This window comes from Tyto alba, unplaced genomic scaffold, assembly GCF_018691265.1.
Source record: "Tyto alba isolate M040663 unplaced genomic scaffold, T.alba_DEE_v4.0 Super-Scaffold_14, whole genome shotgun sequence".
NCBI classification, from domain to species: Eukaryota; Metazoa; Chordata; class Aves; order Strigiformes; family Tytonidae; genus Tyto; species Tyto alba.
The window spans coordinates 44,201,800-44,221,468 of NW_024881276.1; the positions used below are offsets into that span (position 1 = coordinate 44,201,800).

Consider the following 19,669-nt stretch of genomic DNA (forward strand, 5'->3'; position numbering starts at 1 on the left):
CAGCATCCTGTATTTCTCCCAAATCACTTGTCCCTGCTGCTACCTCCTGTATTTTTTGTTTTTATGTCTGTCTTTTGTCAGGAGCTCTTTGGTCAACCTCTGCTTGTTTTCCTGTTTATCTTGGAGGAGGTGACACTTGAAAAAAATCAGCAGGCTTGACTGGACCTCTCTTCAGGACCATATGCCAGGGGATTCTTCCAAACAGATCTCTGAACAAGGCCAAAGACTGCTTACCTGATATCCACGGTTGTGATCCTTCTTGCATTTTGTCTTCCTCTCAGGATCCCAAACTCCACTATCTCATTCATGGTTACTGAAGCCAAGTTTGCCTTGCAGCCTTCACATCTCTGACTAGTTATTTCTTGTTTGTAAGTATGAGGTCCAGCAGAGAGCACCTCCCCTCCTTGGCTCTTCAGTCACTTGTATCAGGAGTATCAGGTGGCTTCCAGTTGTCTGGAGACCTCCTGGTAAGGCTGTCTATGGTAGACATCTGGTAGAATGTCACCCATGTTGGTCTGCCCTCTGTGTCTAACCCATGAGCTCCTGACTGGCTCATTGTCCATCCCCAGGCAGAGCTCTCTGCATCCCAGCTGCTCTCACAAAAAGAGCAACTCTTCCTTCTCACCTCCCAAGTGTGGAAAAACAAACTGGACAGTCAGTGATGTGTGGGAAGGGAAGCCTAGTAACCTCTTTACTCCTGAGGCTCAACAGTTGTGCCAGTTTCAGGATCTGCATTATAACTAGTTAAGTCATCACAGAGTATTTGCTGTGTCTAAAATGAATCTTTATTTCATCTTTAGCAATATGTCAGTCATCAAAGACATAAAAGAGAAGGAAAGCAGTATTTTGGCAGGGATTTTCTGGGTGAAGGGTCTGTCAAATATTAGATGTTGGATTTTGCTGTTCAGGTGCTTGTCAAACTGGAGGAAGCAGTTCTGTGGTCCTTGATCAAATAGCATGGTTGATACTCATTCTGCTGGGGGTGTGCTTTGCCAGCTACCTACAGTGAGGTCCATGCTGAATCATACCCAAATAGTAAACTTGCTTCCATTTCAGGGACTCTGGGTCTTGAGCCATCATAGTCAGATGGTGTTGTGTTGAAGGTCACATTCTTCCAAATAAAAATGTGTTGGGTGAATTAAAACCTTTTTTTGACGAAGCTCTGTCTGGATTATCTTGCAAAATAGCTGCAGTTTTCTGTTCCCGATATATTTTAAAAACCCTGCATAATTAACACAGAGAGACTGTGCTTTTTGACCTGTTAGTTGAATTAAAAAGTACTAATCCTTTCCCCTAGCAAGAATAGATAGAGGTGTATGCAGCTGACTGCAAAGGCTTTAAGAATATCTTTCCATTTGTCAGAGGAAATGCACTGTAGTGGGGCAGGGGAATAACAAGTTTGTTCTCTGGTTTCTGCCCTTGATGTGTTCTGTAGGATTATCATCCCTTACTTTCACCTTGAAATGAGCTGCCAATTTTTATTGCAATGATTCAGTAAAAAGAAATCTGCAAACACGTCCATTAGTCTAAGCCTATATTAGCTCTGTTCCCTCACTTTTCCTTGGTTCTGTCTTAGAAGCTCCCACTGTTTTCAAATCATTCCCTTCGCTCCCTAGTGAACAGGTAAAATGCAGGAGAGAGAAGTTCCAAAATCCCTTATGTTGGGCTATAATAAATTTAGTACTGGATCTAACGCATCCAGAATTAATCTTGGCAGTTTGCTCATCATACTGTGAACTTCTTCAGATAGAAGACTGCCTTGGTGTCTTTCCTGGAACAGATGATACAAATAAATAGAAAAGTAGTGCTGTTACTCTAGCAACAAGAATTGTGAGATAATTAACTCTTGTCTGTCTGGTCAGTTCTGAATTGTGCACTATACTGAATCTTGAAGTAAACAGTGTCAGCACCAGCTTTTGTGCCTCTAATACAGGAAATACTTCTCAAAATCCTGAGAAGAGTGAGGAAGGCAGTGAGAGCAGACTTTGGGGGTTATAAGGGGAAAGGGTTAGGGGTGGAATCCCTGGGGGGCAGATCTGGAGAATAAAGGAGTTCATTAGTGTTGGGAGTTGATGAAGAACAGTGTCTTACAAATGCAAGAACAGCCCAGGAATACAGGTAGATCAATCAGGGGACTATCTTGTCTTTACAGGGAATTCATGGCTGCACCTAGTCCTAGTGCAGTATAAGAGAGGTAGAAGCAGGTTGGGGTTACAGAAGAAGAATCCACGAACACTGGCCAGGGTTGCAAGGGATCAAGGCCAACAAGAAATGCTTTTGTGACTTTGTTAGCAGCAAAAGACTGAACAAGGAAAAAGTAGTCCTGTTGCTGAATGGTGTGAGTGATTTAGTAACATAGCTGGAGTAACACAGATAAGGCTGAGGTACTCAGTACCTTCTTTATTTCAGGCTTTTCTAAGAAGGTATCTCAGATCTCTATACTCAGAAAGGGTTCAGGGAGGAGAACACCAGCAGTGGGTGAAGAAGTAAGTTGGGGATCAGTTGGGAGTTCTAGACCCATACAAATCCATAGAGGTAGATGGGCTGCATCTGAGGATGCTGAGAAAGCTGCCTGATACCTTTGCAAGGTTGTTCTCTCATCTTCGAAAGGCCATAGAGAGCACAGAAAGTCCACAGCAGTGAAAGGCAAAAATTGTACCCATCTGTCAGAATGATCATCTAGGAAACTGTAGGCTGCTCAGCTCCACTGGACTCCTTGGAAAAAATCATGGAGCGAGTCTTGGAACACGTTTTGGGGTATATGGAGAGACAGGAAGTAGTCGGCATGGATTTGCCAAGGCTAATGGCATGCCTGACCAGCCTGGTTGCATTCCATGATAGGTTTGTGAATAAAGGGGAAACAGTCAGTAGTGACTTTAGCAAGGCTTTCAGTACAGTTTCTCACAATATGCTTGTATCCTTGGGATGTTACAGGCTGGATGGGTGGACAACCAGATGGGTAGACATGTGGTCGTACTCTATGTGAAGGCCAGTAACAAGTGGGGTACTGGAGAATTCCATACTATAGCTTGTTTAGTATCTTCAGCAGTGATCTGGAGGTGGAGTGCACTCTTGCCTGCAGAAAACACCAAATTTGGGAGACCAGCTGATATGCTTGAGAGCAGGACTGTTATACAGAGGGACCTAAACAGGCTGGAGGAGAAGGCTAAGAGGAACCTTATGAAATGCAGTGAAGTCTTGTACCTAGGAAGGAAGAACCCTTTGCAACAGTACAGCCAGGACTGGCAGGAGAGCAGCTTTGCCAAGAAGAAAGCCTAAATCTAAGAAGAGCACAAAACCAAAAAAAGGAAATTTGGAAGGAGAAATAGGAACCAGAGTGTTGATGAGAATATTTGCCTTGCAGGGTATATCATATAATTGTGAATCCTGACTTCTTATCTCCATGCTTCTCCTGCATTGTGGTGATCTGCTTCCAGTCACGTCATTTAACTTTTGTCACATCACTCTGTCACTCATAAATGGTAGTGATTTGCTTGCACCATTCATTAGACCTGTTAGTTCCTTGAAGGAAAAGTGCCTAGCTAGAAGTAAGTCTTAAATGCTGACTGATACTAGGAACAAATAATATTTTTTTCCCCAGTAAGTCAGATAGTATATTGCCTTCAGAATGTTACAAGCAAGTAAAAGCACTAATGTGAATGGAAACAAAGCTGGAAAGTGAAGGAGCAGTGTACTGGGGAGATGTTCCTCCCCTTTAAACACAAGAGGGAACTGTGGTATAATCCTCGTAATTGCTTTGAGCAGTGCCAGGTGAGCCAGTTTTTCAAATTGCATGCAAGATTTTCATCTTGCCTATTCTTCATTGGGTTGCTAGAATGTCATGGTTTGAGGTAAGAGGGCAACTGAGCACCACACAGCTGCTCACTCCCTTTTTCCCCCCCCCAGTGCTGGGAAGGAGAAAATAAAGTGTGAGGCTTGGGAATCCAGCCAAGGACAGGGAGGGATGACTCACCCCCTATGGTAACGGGCAAAAGTCTCCTTAGGGGAAGAAAAAATAACATAGCTTTAATTCAGAAACTAACAACAACACTTATCAGACAGGGTAGGACAGTGAGAAGCATTACCACATCTGAAAAACACCTTTACCCCTTCTTCCAAGGTTCAGTGTAGCTCCTGACTTCTCTACCTCTTCCCCACCACTGGTGCAGAGGGCAGGGAATGGGGGGTGCAGTCAGTGCTGCCTCTTCTTTCTACTTGGGGGGGAGCAGGAAAGAACAATTCGCATTCTTCCCCTACCTTAGTTGGATTCCCTGCTCAAAGGAGACTGTCTCCCACAAACTTTATCCAACATGAATGTGTCCCCCCCTGCCACGGCCTGCAGCATTTCCTGTGATGTTCTGGCATGGCATGCCCCTGCGTGTTGCAGTCCTCCCAGTGCCAACCTACAGCAGAGGGGGCTTCCTCCCTCAGAGTCCCAGCCTTCTTCAGTTTCAGTCACCTGGTCCAGCCCCAGGCCCTTCGCAGGGTGCAGGTGGGCATCTGCTCCACCATGGACCTCTGTGGGTGGTAGGGGGGCAGTCCTGCCATCTCACCACAGGATACAGGGGGGTCTCTGCTCTGGTGTACCTACCCCCCCTTTCCTACCTACTCCTTTTTCCCAGTCCCACTGACCTCGGTGATCACATAGGTGACTTCCTCACAGCTCACTCCTCTTCCCAGGTCCCTTCTTAATTGCGCTGTCGCAGAGGTGCAGCTGATTGGTTCGGCTTTGGTGCAGAGGTGGAGCTGACTTGGAGCCGGGGAGCTTTGAGAAGCTTCTCACAGGGGGCCGTCCCTATAGCCCCCCTCCCCTGCCACCAAAAACCTCACCACTCACTCAAACGCAGCACATAAACTGGTGAAGTAAACTTCTTTGTTTCCTTCACATGCTTCATTATAGAGTGAATGGCCTGTTGCAGGTTACTGAAGTAGGGTCAGAAGAAAAAAAATGGTAATTTTTAAATATCCTCTTGGTATGCTTGCTAAAACAAATCTTGCTAAGTAATGATGTATCAGTCTTACAGTGGTGATTGCTTTACTTGGGGTAACAGATCTCATCAGTCCTGCGGATGGGGAAAATGGTTTGGTGAGGGCTTAAATCCTTGTGTTTTAGTTTTTCCCGTTCATGCACAGATAAAGCTTATGTGTGCATATTCTTCCATGTGAAAGTTGAACACAGCTAAACACTAATTTACTCTAGGCTGGGTAAAGGATAAAGTAGGAATTTACTTTTCTGCCTGGTTATTAATTTTCTGCCTATTTCTTGCCTTTGAGGGGAGTATTGAAGTTGGGTATGCATACATTAATTCTTTGGAATTATGTAAGTTTTGCTAGTTTTTCCTATCTTTCCCCCAAGTACATTAGCATGTCTTTAATTTTGTTTAAAGTTGTGGGTATACTACAGGCTCTTGGAGTTACTTCTGCCTCAAAATACATACAAGACACACAAGTTATTAATTCAATCACAGGAAAACCTTGGTGTAAGATAGCAATTTGAATATGTGCACTTCTGGCTGACCGAGTTTAACAAATCAGTTGAGGAAAAACACATGTAGCATTCTGACAAATACACAACTTCCAAAATCTTAGTCTTATTAAGAAGAAAAAATATTTCAGTCCTGCTTATATCTTAGCTGTCTCTCTATGTGTTATCACTTAATGCAGAACAGACCTTAGCATTGCAGAACATAAGTAGTTCTGCTGTAATGGTTGTCAAGTTTGACTCTCTTGCTTTTTCCCTGATAGTTCTTGTGGAACCTGCTTACAGAGAATTGAATTAATGGTTTTGGGGGTCATTATGTAAACTCTTCTGTATTTTTTTTGCTGGCTGCTTCAGATAACTTAATGCAGATTTGCTAATCTGCATTTTTCTTTATGCTTAAAATGACCAATGTATAAATGTTACTTCATGACTTCAGCTGACAACCAGCAATTAAGCTTCACATATCCTAAAAGTGAAGACTAGCAGGTAGATAACACAGTGTTAAAATGATTTAGAGGCCAGAGCCAGTTTCTGGCCATAATTATTTCTGATAATTGCCAAGTCCTTTTGCTGGTCTTTCCAGTTAAGATCTTTGAGAATCCCCACTACTATCCCTCAGCAGAACCCCTCTTCAGCCCAAAGGTATAGCTGTTTCTGAGGGAGCGCAGTGCTGAGTATAATATTTATAAAAAAGATAGCTTTTGTTTCACAGTAAAAACTTGTTAAAATGCTAATTAGATAATTCATACTATACTTGCTTGTTACAAAAGAGAATCAAATACATACCAGCTCTGTTTCTGAGCTATGTACCTTGTTTTTTATCTGCCTTCAGCTCCTGTGTGCATATTTTTTTTTAGTCATCCAGTTTTTGCAATGTTTTGTCATGCATCTAAACTAAGCACGGGAATAGGTCTTCAGCATGTCTTGCTGAGTCGCATTTCAGATTGTTCATTGCCAGAGAGATTTGGGTTTATATGTACTTTATAAAGAACTCTGGTTGTTGGTCTGTGCAGTTGTTATTAGTACAAATGAATAAATATATTTTAAGTACCATGCAAAACAAAGGCAGCCAGAAAGCAAGCCAATTCTGGTAGTCTGATTTGCATAGTTCAAAATCCAGAAAATTCTACCCATGTGTAGGAGGACTGCTGGTTCTTCTTTAAAAGTTATAGTTTAGATTTTTGTTACAGATTTAAAAGTAACTCCTTGGGGGTAAAGGGTATGTGGGAGGCATTGCAGTAAGTTTCTGAAACTCGTGAAGTCAAAGATGCGATAGAGAGCTATGAAGGGATAAGTATTGTAGTGTAAGTCATTTATTGAATATATCCTTTTTTAAAAAAAAAAAAAAAAAACAAAACACCAAAACAGCTCTTAATTAGCTTTAATCCTATATTGACAGTCTTTTGGACAAAGACAGATAGTCCGTTTTCTTCCAAATATACTAGTGACAGGAGTTCGCTCCACATTTGTACACATCTTGCACGTACAGCACTTCTGATTAAATTGTTAAAATTTAGAATAAAAAGGTACTTTTCCTCCTTTTTCCCCTTTTTTCTTTTTTTTTTTTTCCTTTTTTATTAAAGATGTACTTGCCATATACATGCTCTCACTCTGTCATTTTTTCAGAAGCAACAGCAGAAGCGATGGACTATTTCTGACTTGCACATTCAACAGTCAGGAGAAAAGGATAATGTAATGAAAATTAGTATTTAGGAACTCTGAGCTGGAACTCATAAATTAAGGAATCTGACAGTATGTAGGCTACTAGACTGTTTCTAGATCTTATTAGCTGCCAGTTACAAACCCATCTAGCTTCTTACCTTATCCATTCCACTAGTTATGCATTGTTCCAAACAGGAGACTTGCATTGGTCATCTGTGGGGGTTTTCCATTTTTTTATTCATATGTGCATGTATAATACATACAAAGAATACATTTCATAAAATGTCCTTAAAAATCAGCTTGCTGTGGTCTGCATAAAATAATTTCTATACTGAACAATGCTGTAAGCTGTGACATTAGTGTAACACCATAATCAAGACCTCCCTTCCTCAGTGACTTGCAGGTGGTGACCTTGAAACCTTCTGTAGATCTGCAGATACAGCAGCAACTCTCTCCTCCAAATAAACCTGCCTGGCTTCTTTTTGCAGAAAGTCTAGAAGACTGCTTATTTTTGGATGACTGGGTGAAACAGTGCTTCACGCGCGTTTTTTCTGTTGTGAGGTTATATATTAGTACTCATTGTACTTTAGGCACTTCTTTCTAGGGAGACGAGCATATTATCTCCCAGAACTTGAAGGCAGAGCCATGTGCTTCATTTTATTATTCAAAAAAACCTTCTTGCAGTAAGAAAGAGGGATTGATTTCTTTTCTGTAGTGGTGCCTGTGCCTCAGCAAATCCTGAAGATGGCATTGGCCTCCTGCTTCTTCATTCATCTTCAACTTCATCATCTACTCTCTGGTTTCTTGTAGGCGTCTCCCTGGAGGGTTCATTTCTATCTTCTTTCTCCCTACATTGTTCAGGAGTAGAGATGTTAATAAAAAACAGCTAGAAATTATACTGAAGAGATTTTGTGTTAGGATGGGTTCAGACTGCTCTAAGCTGGCCTGGAAGTGTACCAAACTGAAATCCATAAATTAAGTCTTGCTGGTAATTCAACAGATGCGTAAGCTACTTTTTTTTTTTTTTTTTTTTTTTTTTTTCCCAATAGCATATATGTAGAGAAAAGGTGACTGGTATATCTTTTCTCATCCCCCTTTTGCTCCAATGGTCTGTTTCCATCATGAGAATAAACAAAAGGTTTCTATCATGGAGTGATAAACCTGAATACAGAGCCTCATGGTGATTTAGGCTAGCAAGGACAGGCACAGCTATAGAGACTCTGTGACTTGAGAAACAGTCTGGGCTTTGATTATCAAGTAAGTGTGCATGCTTGACTGATTTGGGCTTGCTAATTCAGTTCCAAGATTTGAATGTTTGGGTTTTATCCCAGAGACCACAAAGGTGTCTGGTAATACTGGGCATATTCTGTGAGAAGAGATGGGAGCTACTAGGGTAGAAACTGAAAGGAGGAAGCAGTGCACACTTCCTTGATTTTCTTTTTTCTCCCATGCTTTCCACTCCATATGTTGATGCCAGAGGGAGAACGTGAACCCTTGATATGTTCCATTCACTTTTCTAGGGAAAGGTACTTACGTCATCTCATAGTCCTTGTCCTTGTCTGCCCGACAGCAGCAGCAATAGGCTAAAATACCAATAACTATAATTGCAGCAACAGCTCCACCAATGATGCCAGCATAAAGAGCTATGTTCATGGATGCTATACAGGAAGAAAAGAATTCGACTTTTGCAGTGAGAGTGATATCAAATGCAGTCAGCACAATCGCTGGACTTCAAATCCCACCACCAGACATGAGCTCTCACTACCAGATCCAGACTAAGTGGAAGCCACATTTATTTGACTACAGCAACTGGAATTAATTCTGTACTGGATAGCTAAGTCTGCACGAGCAGTCAGTTCGATGGTGATAGGGAAGAGCCCCTGGTTCTGAACAACTGCTGCACTTTATCAGTAAAGTTTAGATTCAGACTTTGGGGGCTCAAGCCTATATGCATTTTCTTTGGTCATCTCTGAACTAACCCTAGGAGTTAGTGAGTGATCTGTGAGCATGTAAACCAATGCAGAGAATCTGTCTTAAAGGTGAAAAAAAGTGCTGTTTTTTTGAGAGAAAGCACAATTTTATACTTCTGTCTGCATTGCCTTCATGAATCCCTTGCCACTTAGCTAGGGTACTTTCTCTGGTACAACTCTTCTGGTGGTAAGCAACCCTGTCTCTTACGTGGCAGAACGCTGACTGTCATGTTGCAGAATTCCTTTCCCACAGTGTTTGTTGAAGTACAGATGTAAAAGCCGGAGGTATCTGCTGAGATGTTCTTCAGACTTATTTGTTCCCCTGTTGCAAAACAGAAACCCAGTCAAAAAAAGAGAATAATTAAAGCAGGAAGGAAGTGTGGACAGCAGCCCTTCAATTCTGGCCCCAGGTAGTGGGAGTGATGAGAGGTTATCAAAGCTGATGGATTGCTCCATCTTGCTCGGGAGCTGCCATGCTAGTCCCTAGGTTTTAGTGTGATTTGTGGGAGGACAAACGGAAGTGTGCAGTTTTGATTACAGGGAGAATGTGGCATTTGATCATTCCTTTTAGAAAGAAAATTGTAGGTAGAGGGTAAAGAAGTATGTGTGCTTAGTGAAAGCTCTTTTGCAGTGGCTTCTACCCAAACCAAGACACAAACATAAGATGGCCCAAACTGGCATTTGGCTTTGAGAACTCGTCATCTGATTAATTAACTTGTAAAATAACAAAAAAACTTTTAAATCCTCCAGCTATTAGGATTTCAGATCGGAATTGTTTAGTAGGGTGGGAACCAGTTTTCTAGTCTGGAGAGGTCATGCAGGCTGTGAAAACAAAGGAAAGTAAAGAAATGCATTGACATGGGATTGATACGATACTGTTGTTTTCTGTCCAACCTAACAGGACTCAGAGCCATATTAAAGCTTGGCTCTCTGCTCAGGCAGTCAGTTTGTGTTTGTTACATCTCCAGCTGACATTTGCATGTGTAGTCCATGCTTTTTGCTTGTGATCTACTGATAAAGGTTCACATTCCTGCTCTAAAAGCAAAAGGCTCTAAATACATTTCGGTGACTTTCCTGTTTATTTTGCCTGTGATCTCACTTCTTTCCATCCAAATCGTGGGATCGGGATTCTGTTTAGTCTCTGCTGGCACCTAGTGCTAGATAGTAAAAGAGCATGCAAACCAAGAAATAACAGACTGCATGCTTGATTTGAGGTTGTTTTTTTTTTTTTTTTTTTTTTTTTTTTTGTTTTGTTTTTTTTTAGTCTCTACATACTGTCTGTGCTCGCTTCTCTGTTTTGTTTTTTTTTTTTTTGCAGTGTGATGTTTATACCTCTGAGAGTTGCAGTCTATAACTGGACTGTAAATCCTCTTGTATTACATGAAAAGTAATTAGTGAGTCAAATCAGGAAAAGTGCGGGTCAGATGCTATCAGTTTTGCAGTGGCTCCTAAGGGGATTCTGCACATGCTGCAGCACTGGGACTTGCTTAGCACTGAAAGAAATAGCTTGTAGTGACAGCAGGGCATCCAGCCAGCTTGGGACAGAAGGGGAGGGTCAGCACTCTACTTGGACATCAGTGCTCTGATGCAAACAGAAATGAGGTAGAAATGGATTGGAAGAGACTCCTGTCCCAGGGAGGAGCAGGATGACAGCAGAAGCAGGCAGGCAGCTGCTGCTGGAAGACAGCAAATCCGGGTAATGTTCAGGGCTGTGCATGATGCATTGGCACCACTTAGTGGCCAGTCAAATGAATAAGGTTTGTATCCCTGGTGATATTTTGTCTTTTGCATAATTTATGCAAGAATCGGCTAGTGAGCGTTGAATATCCTGTCGAGTCTGACCATAGTTTACCTCCATAGCGATGCTACAGTAAGTTAAACCAGGAAGGGTAGGTTCAGATACTCAGTCTTTCTGAAGCTGAACATACCAGGAAGAAACAAAGTTGTCTGAAGAAATAAATCAGTTCTCTGTCACTACTACACTTCAAAGAATATTAAGCCTTCATTTCTGTGTGAATACTTCTACCAAAGGTCCTGTCGTGGAAATTCAGTTCCTTTTTTTTCCAGATTCTGACTTAAAATGACAGCAAATAAAATACTGGGGCCTGTGTGACATCGCTAAAGAGCCAGAAGCCTCTTATATGCTCAAAGCAGGAATGGTGTAATTGTTTCTCATACCATCTTCCCCATGGCAAGTCGCCATCTCTGGAAGAAAGTAGCTTCCAGAGCCAATTTTTGGTTGCTTTCACCCTGGAAAGTGACTTGGTCATTACTGAGCGAGCTGGGATATAAAGACACACCAGTTAGAAAACTTTATGTTATTCCTCATGTTATGTCCCCTTATGCCCAGCAACTGAGAGTAATTATTTCTGGCTGCTTCCAGAGTGAGCCAGCTTTCTCCCCAGGTAGGAGCTGAAGTGAATGTCTTACTGACCACTGTTACTTCAGGTATCAGTCCTTCTCCCCCTGCCAAGTTATTTGTGAATGTGTCTTGTATCAGAAGGACAACTTTTCAAAATCATGGTCAGAAAAAGCCTTAAGTGTGTTTTTGTATTTGCATTTCAAAATCTTGCCAGTCCTGATCTATAGAGATCTCAAAGACTTAATGTTTTTCAATTTCTCATACCTTCTGTTGTTGGTAGTACACGGGGCTCGTTTTGTACATTGAAGCTTTGCCAGGTATATCTGGGCTTTGGGGAGCCCTCATGAGAAATGCAGGTCAGATTGATTGTCTGTCCATATTCTGGTGTCCCCAAAATCTTGCATTCTGGCTTGGATGGTGCAACTGAAGGAAGAAAAAAAGGAAAGAATTTTATTAATGAAAAGTCATTTTTTGTTTCAACCCACCTCCTACACCTGTGATTTTTATTCTTGCTAAACAGAGCCTGGTCTTGCACCTACCACTGTCTTCTCAAAGGCACTGGAGTGAACTTGTCTCTAATTTGTTTCTCCCTTCTTGGCACTGGTTAGCCAAGAAGGAACTATAAGATGCATTTTGAGATATAACAGTGTTCGGTAACTCGTCCGTTGATAACTAGAGTATGACAAGCCACAGGAATACACTGTAATGATGCAGAGGTTATTAGGAAAGCAAACTATACAACTCTGAAGGCTATTTTCTACAGTTGGGTATCTAGGGGAGTTCGGTGCTCTAAGCCTTCCAACCTACTTCCATAGTAATAGGAAAAGACCAAAGATGGAATTGTGGATGATAACTTCCTGGGAATTTTTTTTTTCTATTAGAAAGTCTGTTGTCTAAAACAATGTGGATATTAGAGGAAAGGACAGTATTTTGTCTAACAGATCTGGTGTTGCCTCCATCATGCTTACCAAGGACGAAAAGCGACAAGATTGCAGTCTGCCTGGGGGGGTCATTCCTTAGACGAACGTTGCAGGTGTATGTCCCATTGTCTTCCATGGTCACTGCATTAATGGTGATACTGATGTCCCCTTTGTTTACATCACCACTAAATTGTATACGGTTTTCATAGCCCTTGCCATACTGTACAAGTCCATCAAAATACCTAGTAACAGCATCATGCTGATAGAGAGGGAAAACGATCAATTCTAGTTTCTTCTGTGTGAGTGTACAACCTAACCTGATGGATTAGCCCACTCTTAAGAGAGGAGCAGCTTGGAAAAGAGGGCCTTAAACTGCCCTGGTTTACCAAAAAGCCAAGAAAAACATAGAAATTCAAAGGGTCTACGTTTATGTCTGAAATCCCCTCTCCCACCTTATCTGAAGTCACAGACAATTGATATCTTTTTCTGAGCCTTATTCACTGTTCTTCTCCATGACAGGACCCATGAGACTTGTCTGAGATCCGTATGTCAAATTCCCTTATGACTACAAAAACTTCCTTGCTTTCTTCCAGCAAGGAACTTAAGAGAAGAAATCTTTGGCAGTTACTGCAAGGCTATTCCCAAAGGCTGCTTCCCCTCACTAATTCCCAAGAAGTCAAGAACTTCAGAGGTCTCTTTACCTTCAAATACTACATATGAATGTAGAAGACCTCAAGACTCTCTCTGTGTACTATTATCATCAACCTTAAACTTTTTATATAGTATCAAAGATATGTATATATAAAAATACATATCTGTAATACATATAATTTAAAATATGCATATCTTTTTATAAAGTGTGTGAGTATTTCACATATTTTAATAGATGTAAACCCACAGTACATACAGTGATGTATTCTCAATACACAGTTGCAAGACCAAGAGAGAGGAAAGAGAAGGGTGGGGGCTTGCCTTATATCCTGCAATAAATTTGGGATAAATTGCATCTAGAATCAGAGTTTCTGTTTGCATAGTTCTGAGATTAAAGAAAACCTTGAAGGAATCTTTTTCTTCCAACATACATTCACGCCCACAGTTCTGCTTCCATCTCTCCTCCCACCCCCCTCTTGGATGCCCTATTATATGTTTACGCAATTTGATTTACCTCACTGTTGATTTTCCTCCAGACAACAACATCTCCTGAGGCAACAGAAGCCTCTGTTTTAAAATGACAACGGAGAGTAACGTTGTTCCCCCGTGCCACCTGTATTTCCCTGGCGGGTGCTTCCACAGTGAGGGCATGAGCAGTCGCCAGAACTAGGAACAGAATAAATTCTGCAGTCAGCAAAATTAACGACATCTGGATTCCACGTTTTATCTCTTCAGCTTTCTTACATGCCACGACCACCCCACATCCCCTCTGTCATCCATGACATCCATCCCCACTGAGCAAGAGGTGATATAGGCTGGGGCTGATTGACTGTAGGAAGCTGCTGCACGGGCTGGCTAAGAGCTAAACTCTGCTTTCCTTCCCTTGCTTCCCTCTTCTTTACCTAGAGATACACTGCCATGGAGTTAATAAAGATTTTTTTTTTTTTTCTAATCTCTCTTTCAGTGTGACTGACAACCTTTGACAGTTCTAAACGTATAGAGGGAGACAGATAAACAGATAATACAAGTGCATCAGCAGTCTTAAGGATTCAGGCTAAACTAAAGAATTGATATTGTCAAATTTCAGGGATCAGGAAAACTGTCAAATAACTTGCCTCAATCCAAGTCTACACAGAAGTGACATTTTGTGCTAGGGAAACAAAACCTGTCCATGTAATGCCCTGGAAAGAGAAAAACCTAGAAAAGTAAAGAAAGCTTGAAAGAAACAAGAAACGAATAGCTATTAATTTTTAAAAATTAGTAGGGTAGTAGTCATCTTTCTTCAAGAACTGTAGCTCCTACCTGTGAAGCACAGGAATAGCTGAGAGTTGAATAAAACAGAAATCCTCTGTGCCTCAGTGAAGCATGCAGAGCACAGGGTAGGTGTTTCTTGTACGCTGTATTCCATTTGACTTAATGTTAATACGTCATACCTGAGAACTAGCTAGTGACAGATATTAGTTATTCTAAGAGCTGGGCTGGAGGTTTACCTCTGCTCTGCCACAGGTGACCTTCATGCCTGTGGGAACCTATGTTTAAAAACACCTGCTTTCTCCTTACAGTTTATGTGAGGGTGTATTGTTTGTTTGGTTTTTATGGCACCAAACTGAATATCATGAAAAAAGTCTAAGTCTGAAACCAATTAGAGAGAAGGCAGGGAGGTGGGAGAGGGAGTGCTGCTCGGAGGCAAAGAGGAACATTATCTAGGAAGGAGGAAAGTGGAGGAGAGCAGAGATGAATGCTCTCCCTGGGAGGGGCACATTGTGTGTGGTGGTGAAGGTTTACTTCTGGAAGAACCAGGCTGAGTCAGTGTTCCCTGGAGAGGATTTGACTGAGAAGTTGCTGTCTAGCAAGTTTTGGGTCCTCATTCTGCCATATTTCTGTCCAGATTAGATCTATAAGGAAGTGTAATGTGTAAGGGAGAGAGCAAAGGACATCTAGATTTCACCTTGAGTTGCAAGCTGATTGTGAATACTTGATATTTTAGACAGGAAAAAAAGAGACACGTCCATTAGGTCAATAAGAGTAAGCCATTGGCAAGTTGAGCACTAGCAGATCCATGACTATAGCAAGTGACCGATAGTGTCCCTTAGAAAATAACAACGTAGGGACACAAAAAGTTTTCTTGTCACTGGGCTAGGAACCTGCTGTTAGCAATTCAGGTACTTGCACAGGGTAACATGGGACATTTGGCATGAGGATCTGCTTCTGCTTGGGAGAGGCAAAATCTTCTCTAACAGGTTCCCAGATCCAGTCTGTTCTCCATAGCAAATGGTCCTTCAAGTCTCTTCTTAGAAATAGCCCATACTTCCAGAACTGTCGCATCTTTTGAGATGAGTTTGATGGGAATTTTCATAGCAACCAAACCTTTCCCTCCTCTGCACACCTCCTTCTTTGCTGCTGGGCAGGGATGGCCTCCCCTCCACAGCTGCCTTCAGAAGCAGCTTCAGACATTTTCAGCCGGAGTACAAAGGCTGCCTTCTGCACTTGTTAGCATCCTGGCAAGAAGTGCAGCCAAGTGACCACAGCCAGAGGCTTCTAGCTGAAGTTCCGATCTTTCTGCATTCTCCATCCCGTAACTAGAGTTGTTCTGTAGTCTGGCACAGTTAATTAATTCAGCATGTGTTTTAGTCTCTTCCTCTATGACATGGCAGTGGTGTTCTGTTCTCTTGGGGATTAATTCATTTACGGCTGCTGACAGGAATGAGAAGGAAACCAGCAGGGCAAAGTATTTCTAGCATGGTTTTATTGCAGCCACTCCCAGGTCTTTCCCTGCTCTGGAGCACCCAGAGCAAGGGCCATGTTTGTGTTGCCCCAGGGATCTTTCTGGCTGCATTTTTCATTGTGCCTTCTATATAAGACCCCTATAAAAGCTTTATGGTTGCCTATTGTGACTGGATAGAGACATTTTTCTGCATTTAGGTGAAAATCACCACCATCTGTACTAGGAGATGGAGCAAAACCCGTCTCCTGATCCTTTTATCACTCAGAAAATGGTTCTACCAGGCTGGGGTTCACTGACAGGTCATTAACTCAGCCCTGAGGCAGAGACTACCCAACCCCAAGGCTTGCCCTCACAAGTGCTTTTCCTTCTGCCAATTGGATGACTCAAATCATACAATAAATGATATCTTTGGTTTTTTCCAAACATGTCTTAAGTGCAGCGTAGGGAAACAGCTGAAGCAAAGCCCATATACAAGAGACACAGCTTGTAACAAGGGAGACTGCCTATTCATCTGTTGCTGTCACCCTAATGCCCGAATTCATCTGATGCTCTCCTGTCTTTCACCAGCAACATCTCTTTCTGGCTCCCACTCCTCCCTTGTTAGGGCTTCTTCTGGCTCTGGGGGAAGGTGCATGGTTTCATTTTGGGATGCCATTTACTCACGCCAATTTCCTCTTCCCCCCTTCTCACCACATTTCACTTCTTCACAAAGTCAACAACAGCCAGCTAGTCACAGTCAGCATGTCTAAAAGGGGGGGTTTATTCTTCAGGGGTTGTTTTTTTTTTTTTCTGAGACAAAACAGAATCTATTCAAAGTATGGCTGAAGGGAGGGGAGGACCAATTCTGAAAGAACTTCAGAAAAAGAGAGAGGACTAATAACCTGTATAGTACTAGAGGGATGGCATCACTTAGATTTAAGCCTTAGAATTACTTTTTTGTGTATTATCCATTAGTGTGTTTATAACTTTTTAAGAGATTGAGAAAGGTTTTATCTCCCTCTGCTCAACTTAAACATTTGTACCTATACAAAGGAAGAAGAAAATCAAAGTGATCTGTCTACTTTCACATTTCTTACAGAGTGTTAATCAAAACAGAATGAAGGGCAATTAATAGAGCTGGAAACAAATTGAGAAATATTTTGTTTGCTGAAAAAAATTGAGATTCTGATCAAGCAAAATTATTCTTGTTAATTTGTCTTGGTAGCTTTCCGCTTTTCCTACTTTTCTCGCTAGCCAAATGTTTTACTTAATTTTTACAAGGAAATGCTCCAACTTAATTTCTCAATACTTTACCTCAGGATTTATCTGAAATTTAAGTCCAAAGTGGGTGAGGGAAAACTTCTTAATTGTGAAATTTGGAAAAAAAAGTAAATATTTTGATTGGTTCAGAATGACCATTTGGGGCTTTTCCTTCAGCAAGTTCACAGTACCAGTTACTCGCACAACTGCAGTGAAAAGCTGTACAGCAGAAATCAGCCTGTGCATGGAGCCTGATGTAGCTCATTCAGGGCAGCTCTGGCATCCCAACACTGCACTGCTGTGCAGTTTCTTCACTCCGGTGCAGTGCAGGAATCTACTATACTTTCTCAAAAAATTTTTCACAGGCCAGTGTTTCAACTCTGAATTATTACCATTTGAGTCCTGCCCAAACAGGCAAGAAGAGCTTTACCCAATGTACCTATCTCTGCCCTGAGAAGTTTCTCATCTATAATTTGGATAGCATGAATGGAGAGAATAATGAAAAAGGAGAGTGAACACCAATGGCATTAAACAATTTACATAATGATCATCAAATCGTGACCCAAGTTGCATATGGAGCACTTCTAGTTTTCTAAATACGTTTAACTTTGCAAATTTTCTTCTTGTGGGTCTTACGGTTGAAGTGAGGTTTTCAGGACTTTTGGTAAGAAAAACGTGCATAGCTTTCTTTGGAGGCTGGAAGCAGGTATAGGAGCGTTGGTATGAGAAGGTGGGACAGGTCAAAAAGCAGTGGAACTTAGCCTGGAGGCTCTGCAAGGCAGGATGAGAAAGGGCAAGTCTGTGATGAAGGCCAGGGGCGAGCTGGCTGATTTATATGCATTAGTGGGAATTGTTGTGCATCCCCTTGACATGAATAATATATAGAGATCACAAGTTGTATCAGAGTTTCTATAAACAGTAGGATTTAGACTTAGACAGATATACGCTACATGCAGATTTATGTGTAAAAGAATAAAACCCAAGGACTTCACCACTTCCAGCTGAGGAATTCCTTCTTCAGAGATAAACACTGTATTTAACAGAAGCCATTAAAACTGTTTTTTAAAAGTATTTTCCAACCTCATGAAGAATAGCATTCTTTTCCTGTTCTTTACACTGTCTTGTGGCTTTAGGAGATGCCTAGGAGTCTGGACATTAAGCACAGAGACAGTAAACACACCTGCCTGATCATAAACACGAAGGAACTTTTACTAAACAAAAAGAATCACACAAACTCCATTGGCGTACTCAGACTTCGTAGTGCTCTTTCCTTCTACCCAACCCTTGAGGACATAAACAAATTAGTACTCACTCGCACTGAAAAAGAACAGCCAAAGTCTTTTCATTGCCATCCTCCTCATCTGTCCTTTGTTTCACGTCAAGGTGCTCTTTCTTGTAATCTCTAGGTAGCTGAGTAAGTAATTGGCTTTAGCTGAAAGGCTGCTTCACTAAAACCTCACAGGTTCACTTCCTCAGTCTCTTTTAGAGTGCTGCTCTTCTGGTCTGCCACTCCCCTCCCAGCCAGAATGACAAGCCAGATCACCAGTAGGCTTTGACATTGCTTGCTGCTCTCTGCCTAGGGTCAGAGAGGAGACTTGTGAACTTTCTTCCCCAATTAAACTGCCTTTCCCAGTTTCTCCTAACGTGCAGGTACATAAAGCAAGAGGCAAACCAAAGGGTGTGGTGACTGGGAGTGTACAATAAAACAACTGAAGTCATGCATGTGATGGATGACGCGTAACTAGGCGAGCATAAGCCTCATTCATTTTAGATATTTATTAAGGGAGCTGCCCACATCCAGGCTTTAAGAAACTGAGGTACCTAAATCCACTTTAAATATCTCGAAGAATATATCGTTTATGAAAATTTGATGACTAACAGGTTATGTAAGTGAGACGCATCTCAGCCAGGTTCTTACGCTCTTATGCCTACTGTTCAACAGCCAGGTTCTTACACCCTTATGCCAACTGTTCCCAGTGTGTGTCTACCTTTGTGCTGAAAAATGCCATTAGATAAACCGATGGAAGGCTTGTAGCAGGCTAGCTACGTATCCATCGGGGCGTGCACAGTGAAAGTCCAGCCATTGTTCACGTATTCTGGATGGGCATTTGGAATGCACAAATAACTGCTACTGTAACGGACTGAAGAATAAAAGGAGGATTGATGGCAGCTCAGGCAAATATCTGACATTACATTTAATTGAGTGCAGCTGGCTAGCATGTCTTTTAAACTCTTCACTTCCAATAGGCAGCAAGGGAAGTCTCCATCTGGGATAGTCATCTATGTTTCTAGCCATTTGAGAGACAAAGCCACTTTTAGGGTGTGAGTGATCGTTTTAGGCATTTTAGATGGTAACTTCATGTCTTTAGACATCATTTTCAGATGAAATTATCATACTCACAGTGCGATAATACTGATGAACTCTCTTCTGATTCTTGAAGGAGGCTACCTCAAAAGTTGGTGTCTACACCAGAGATACATGTGTTTAGTCCAGTAAAGTGGATCTGGATCTTGATCTTGTGGTGACCCTATACTTTCATGGTAAACCTGCCAAAAGGCACACTGAAGACTGCCTTTTTTTTGACATGACAGTTATGCAAAACACCTCCAAGACAATGAAACTTATGAGTGACTGGAAATCCAATCTATTCTTCTGTG

At 41.7% G+C, this 19,669-nt stretch overlaps 1 protein-coding gene across 1 annotated transcript; it reads right to left on the minus strand.

Moving 5' to 3' along the window:
* Positions 1-6,888: 6,888 nt before the first annotated feature.
* GPA33 (glycoprotein A33) lies at positions 6,889-18,489 on the minus strand. The gene is made up of 7 exons (XM_009963899.3): positions 18,324-18,489; positions 13,562-13,713; positions 12,445-12,655; positions 11,741-11,899; positions 9,323-9,436; positions 8,679-8,802; positions 6,889-7,992 (listed from the first exon to the last, which is right to left on the minus strand). Exons 1-7 carry the CDS (start codon positions 18,370-18,372, stop codon positions 7,911-7,913), a joined length of 891 nt encoding a protein of 296 aa, XP_009962201.2. The 5' UTR covers positions 18,373-18,489; the 3' UTR covers positions 6,889-7,910.
* Positions 18,490-19,669: the final 1,180 nt, after the last annotated feature.

Bases quoted from the DNA above. Each gene is read 5' to 3' on its own strand.
- GPA33 (XM_009963899.3), bottom strand. From the start codon at position 18,372: ATGAGGAGGATGGCAATGAAAAGACTTTGGCTGTTCTTTTTCAGTGCG. The intron at 9,437-11,740 runs GTATGAGAAATT...GTTTTGCAACAG, and splicing joins TGTACTACCAACAACAGAAG to GGGAACAAATAAGTCTGAAG. The intron at 8,803-9,322 runs GTAAGAGACAGG...CTTCCTGTATAG, and splicing joins GACAGTCAGCGTTCTGCCAC to CATCCATGAACATAGCTCTT.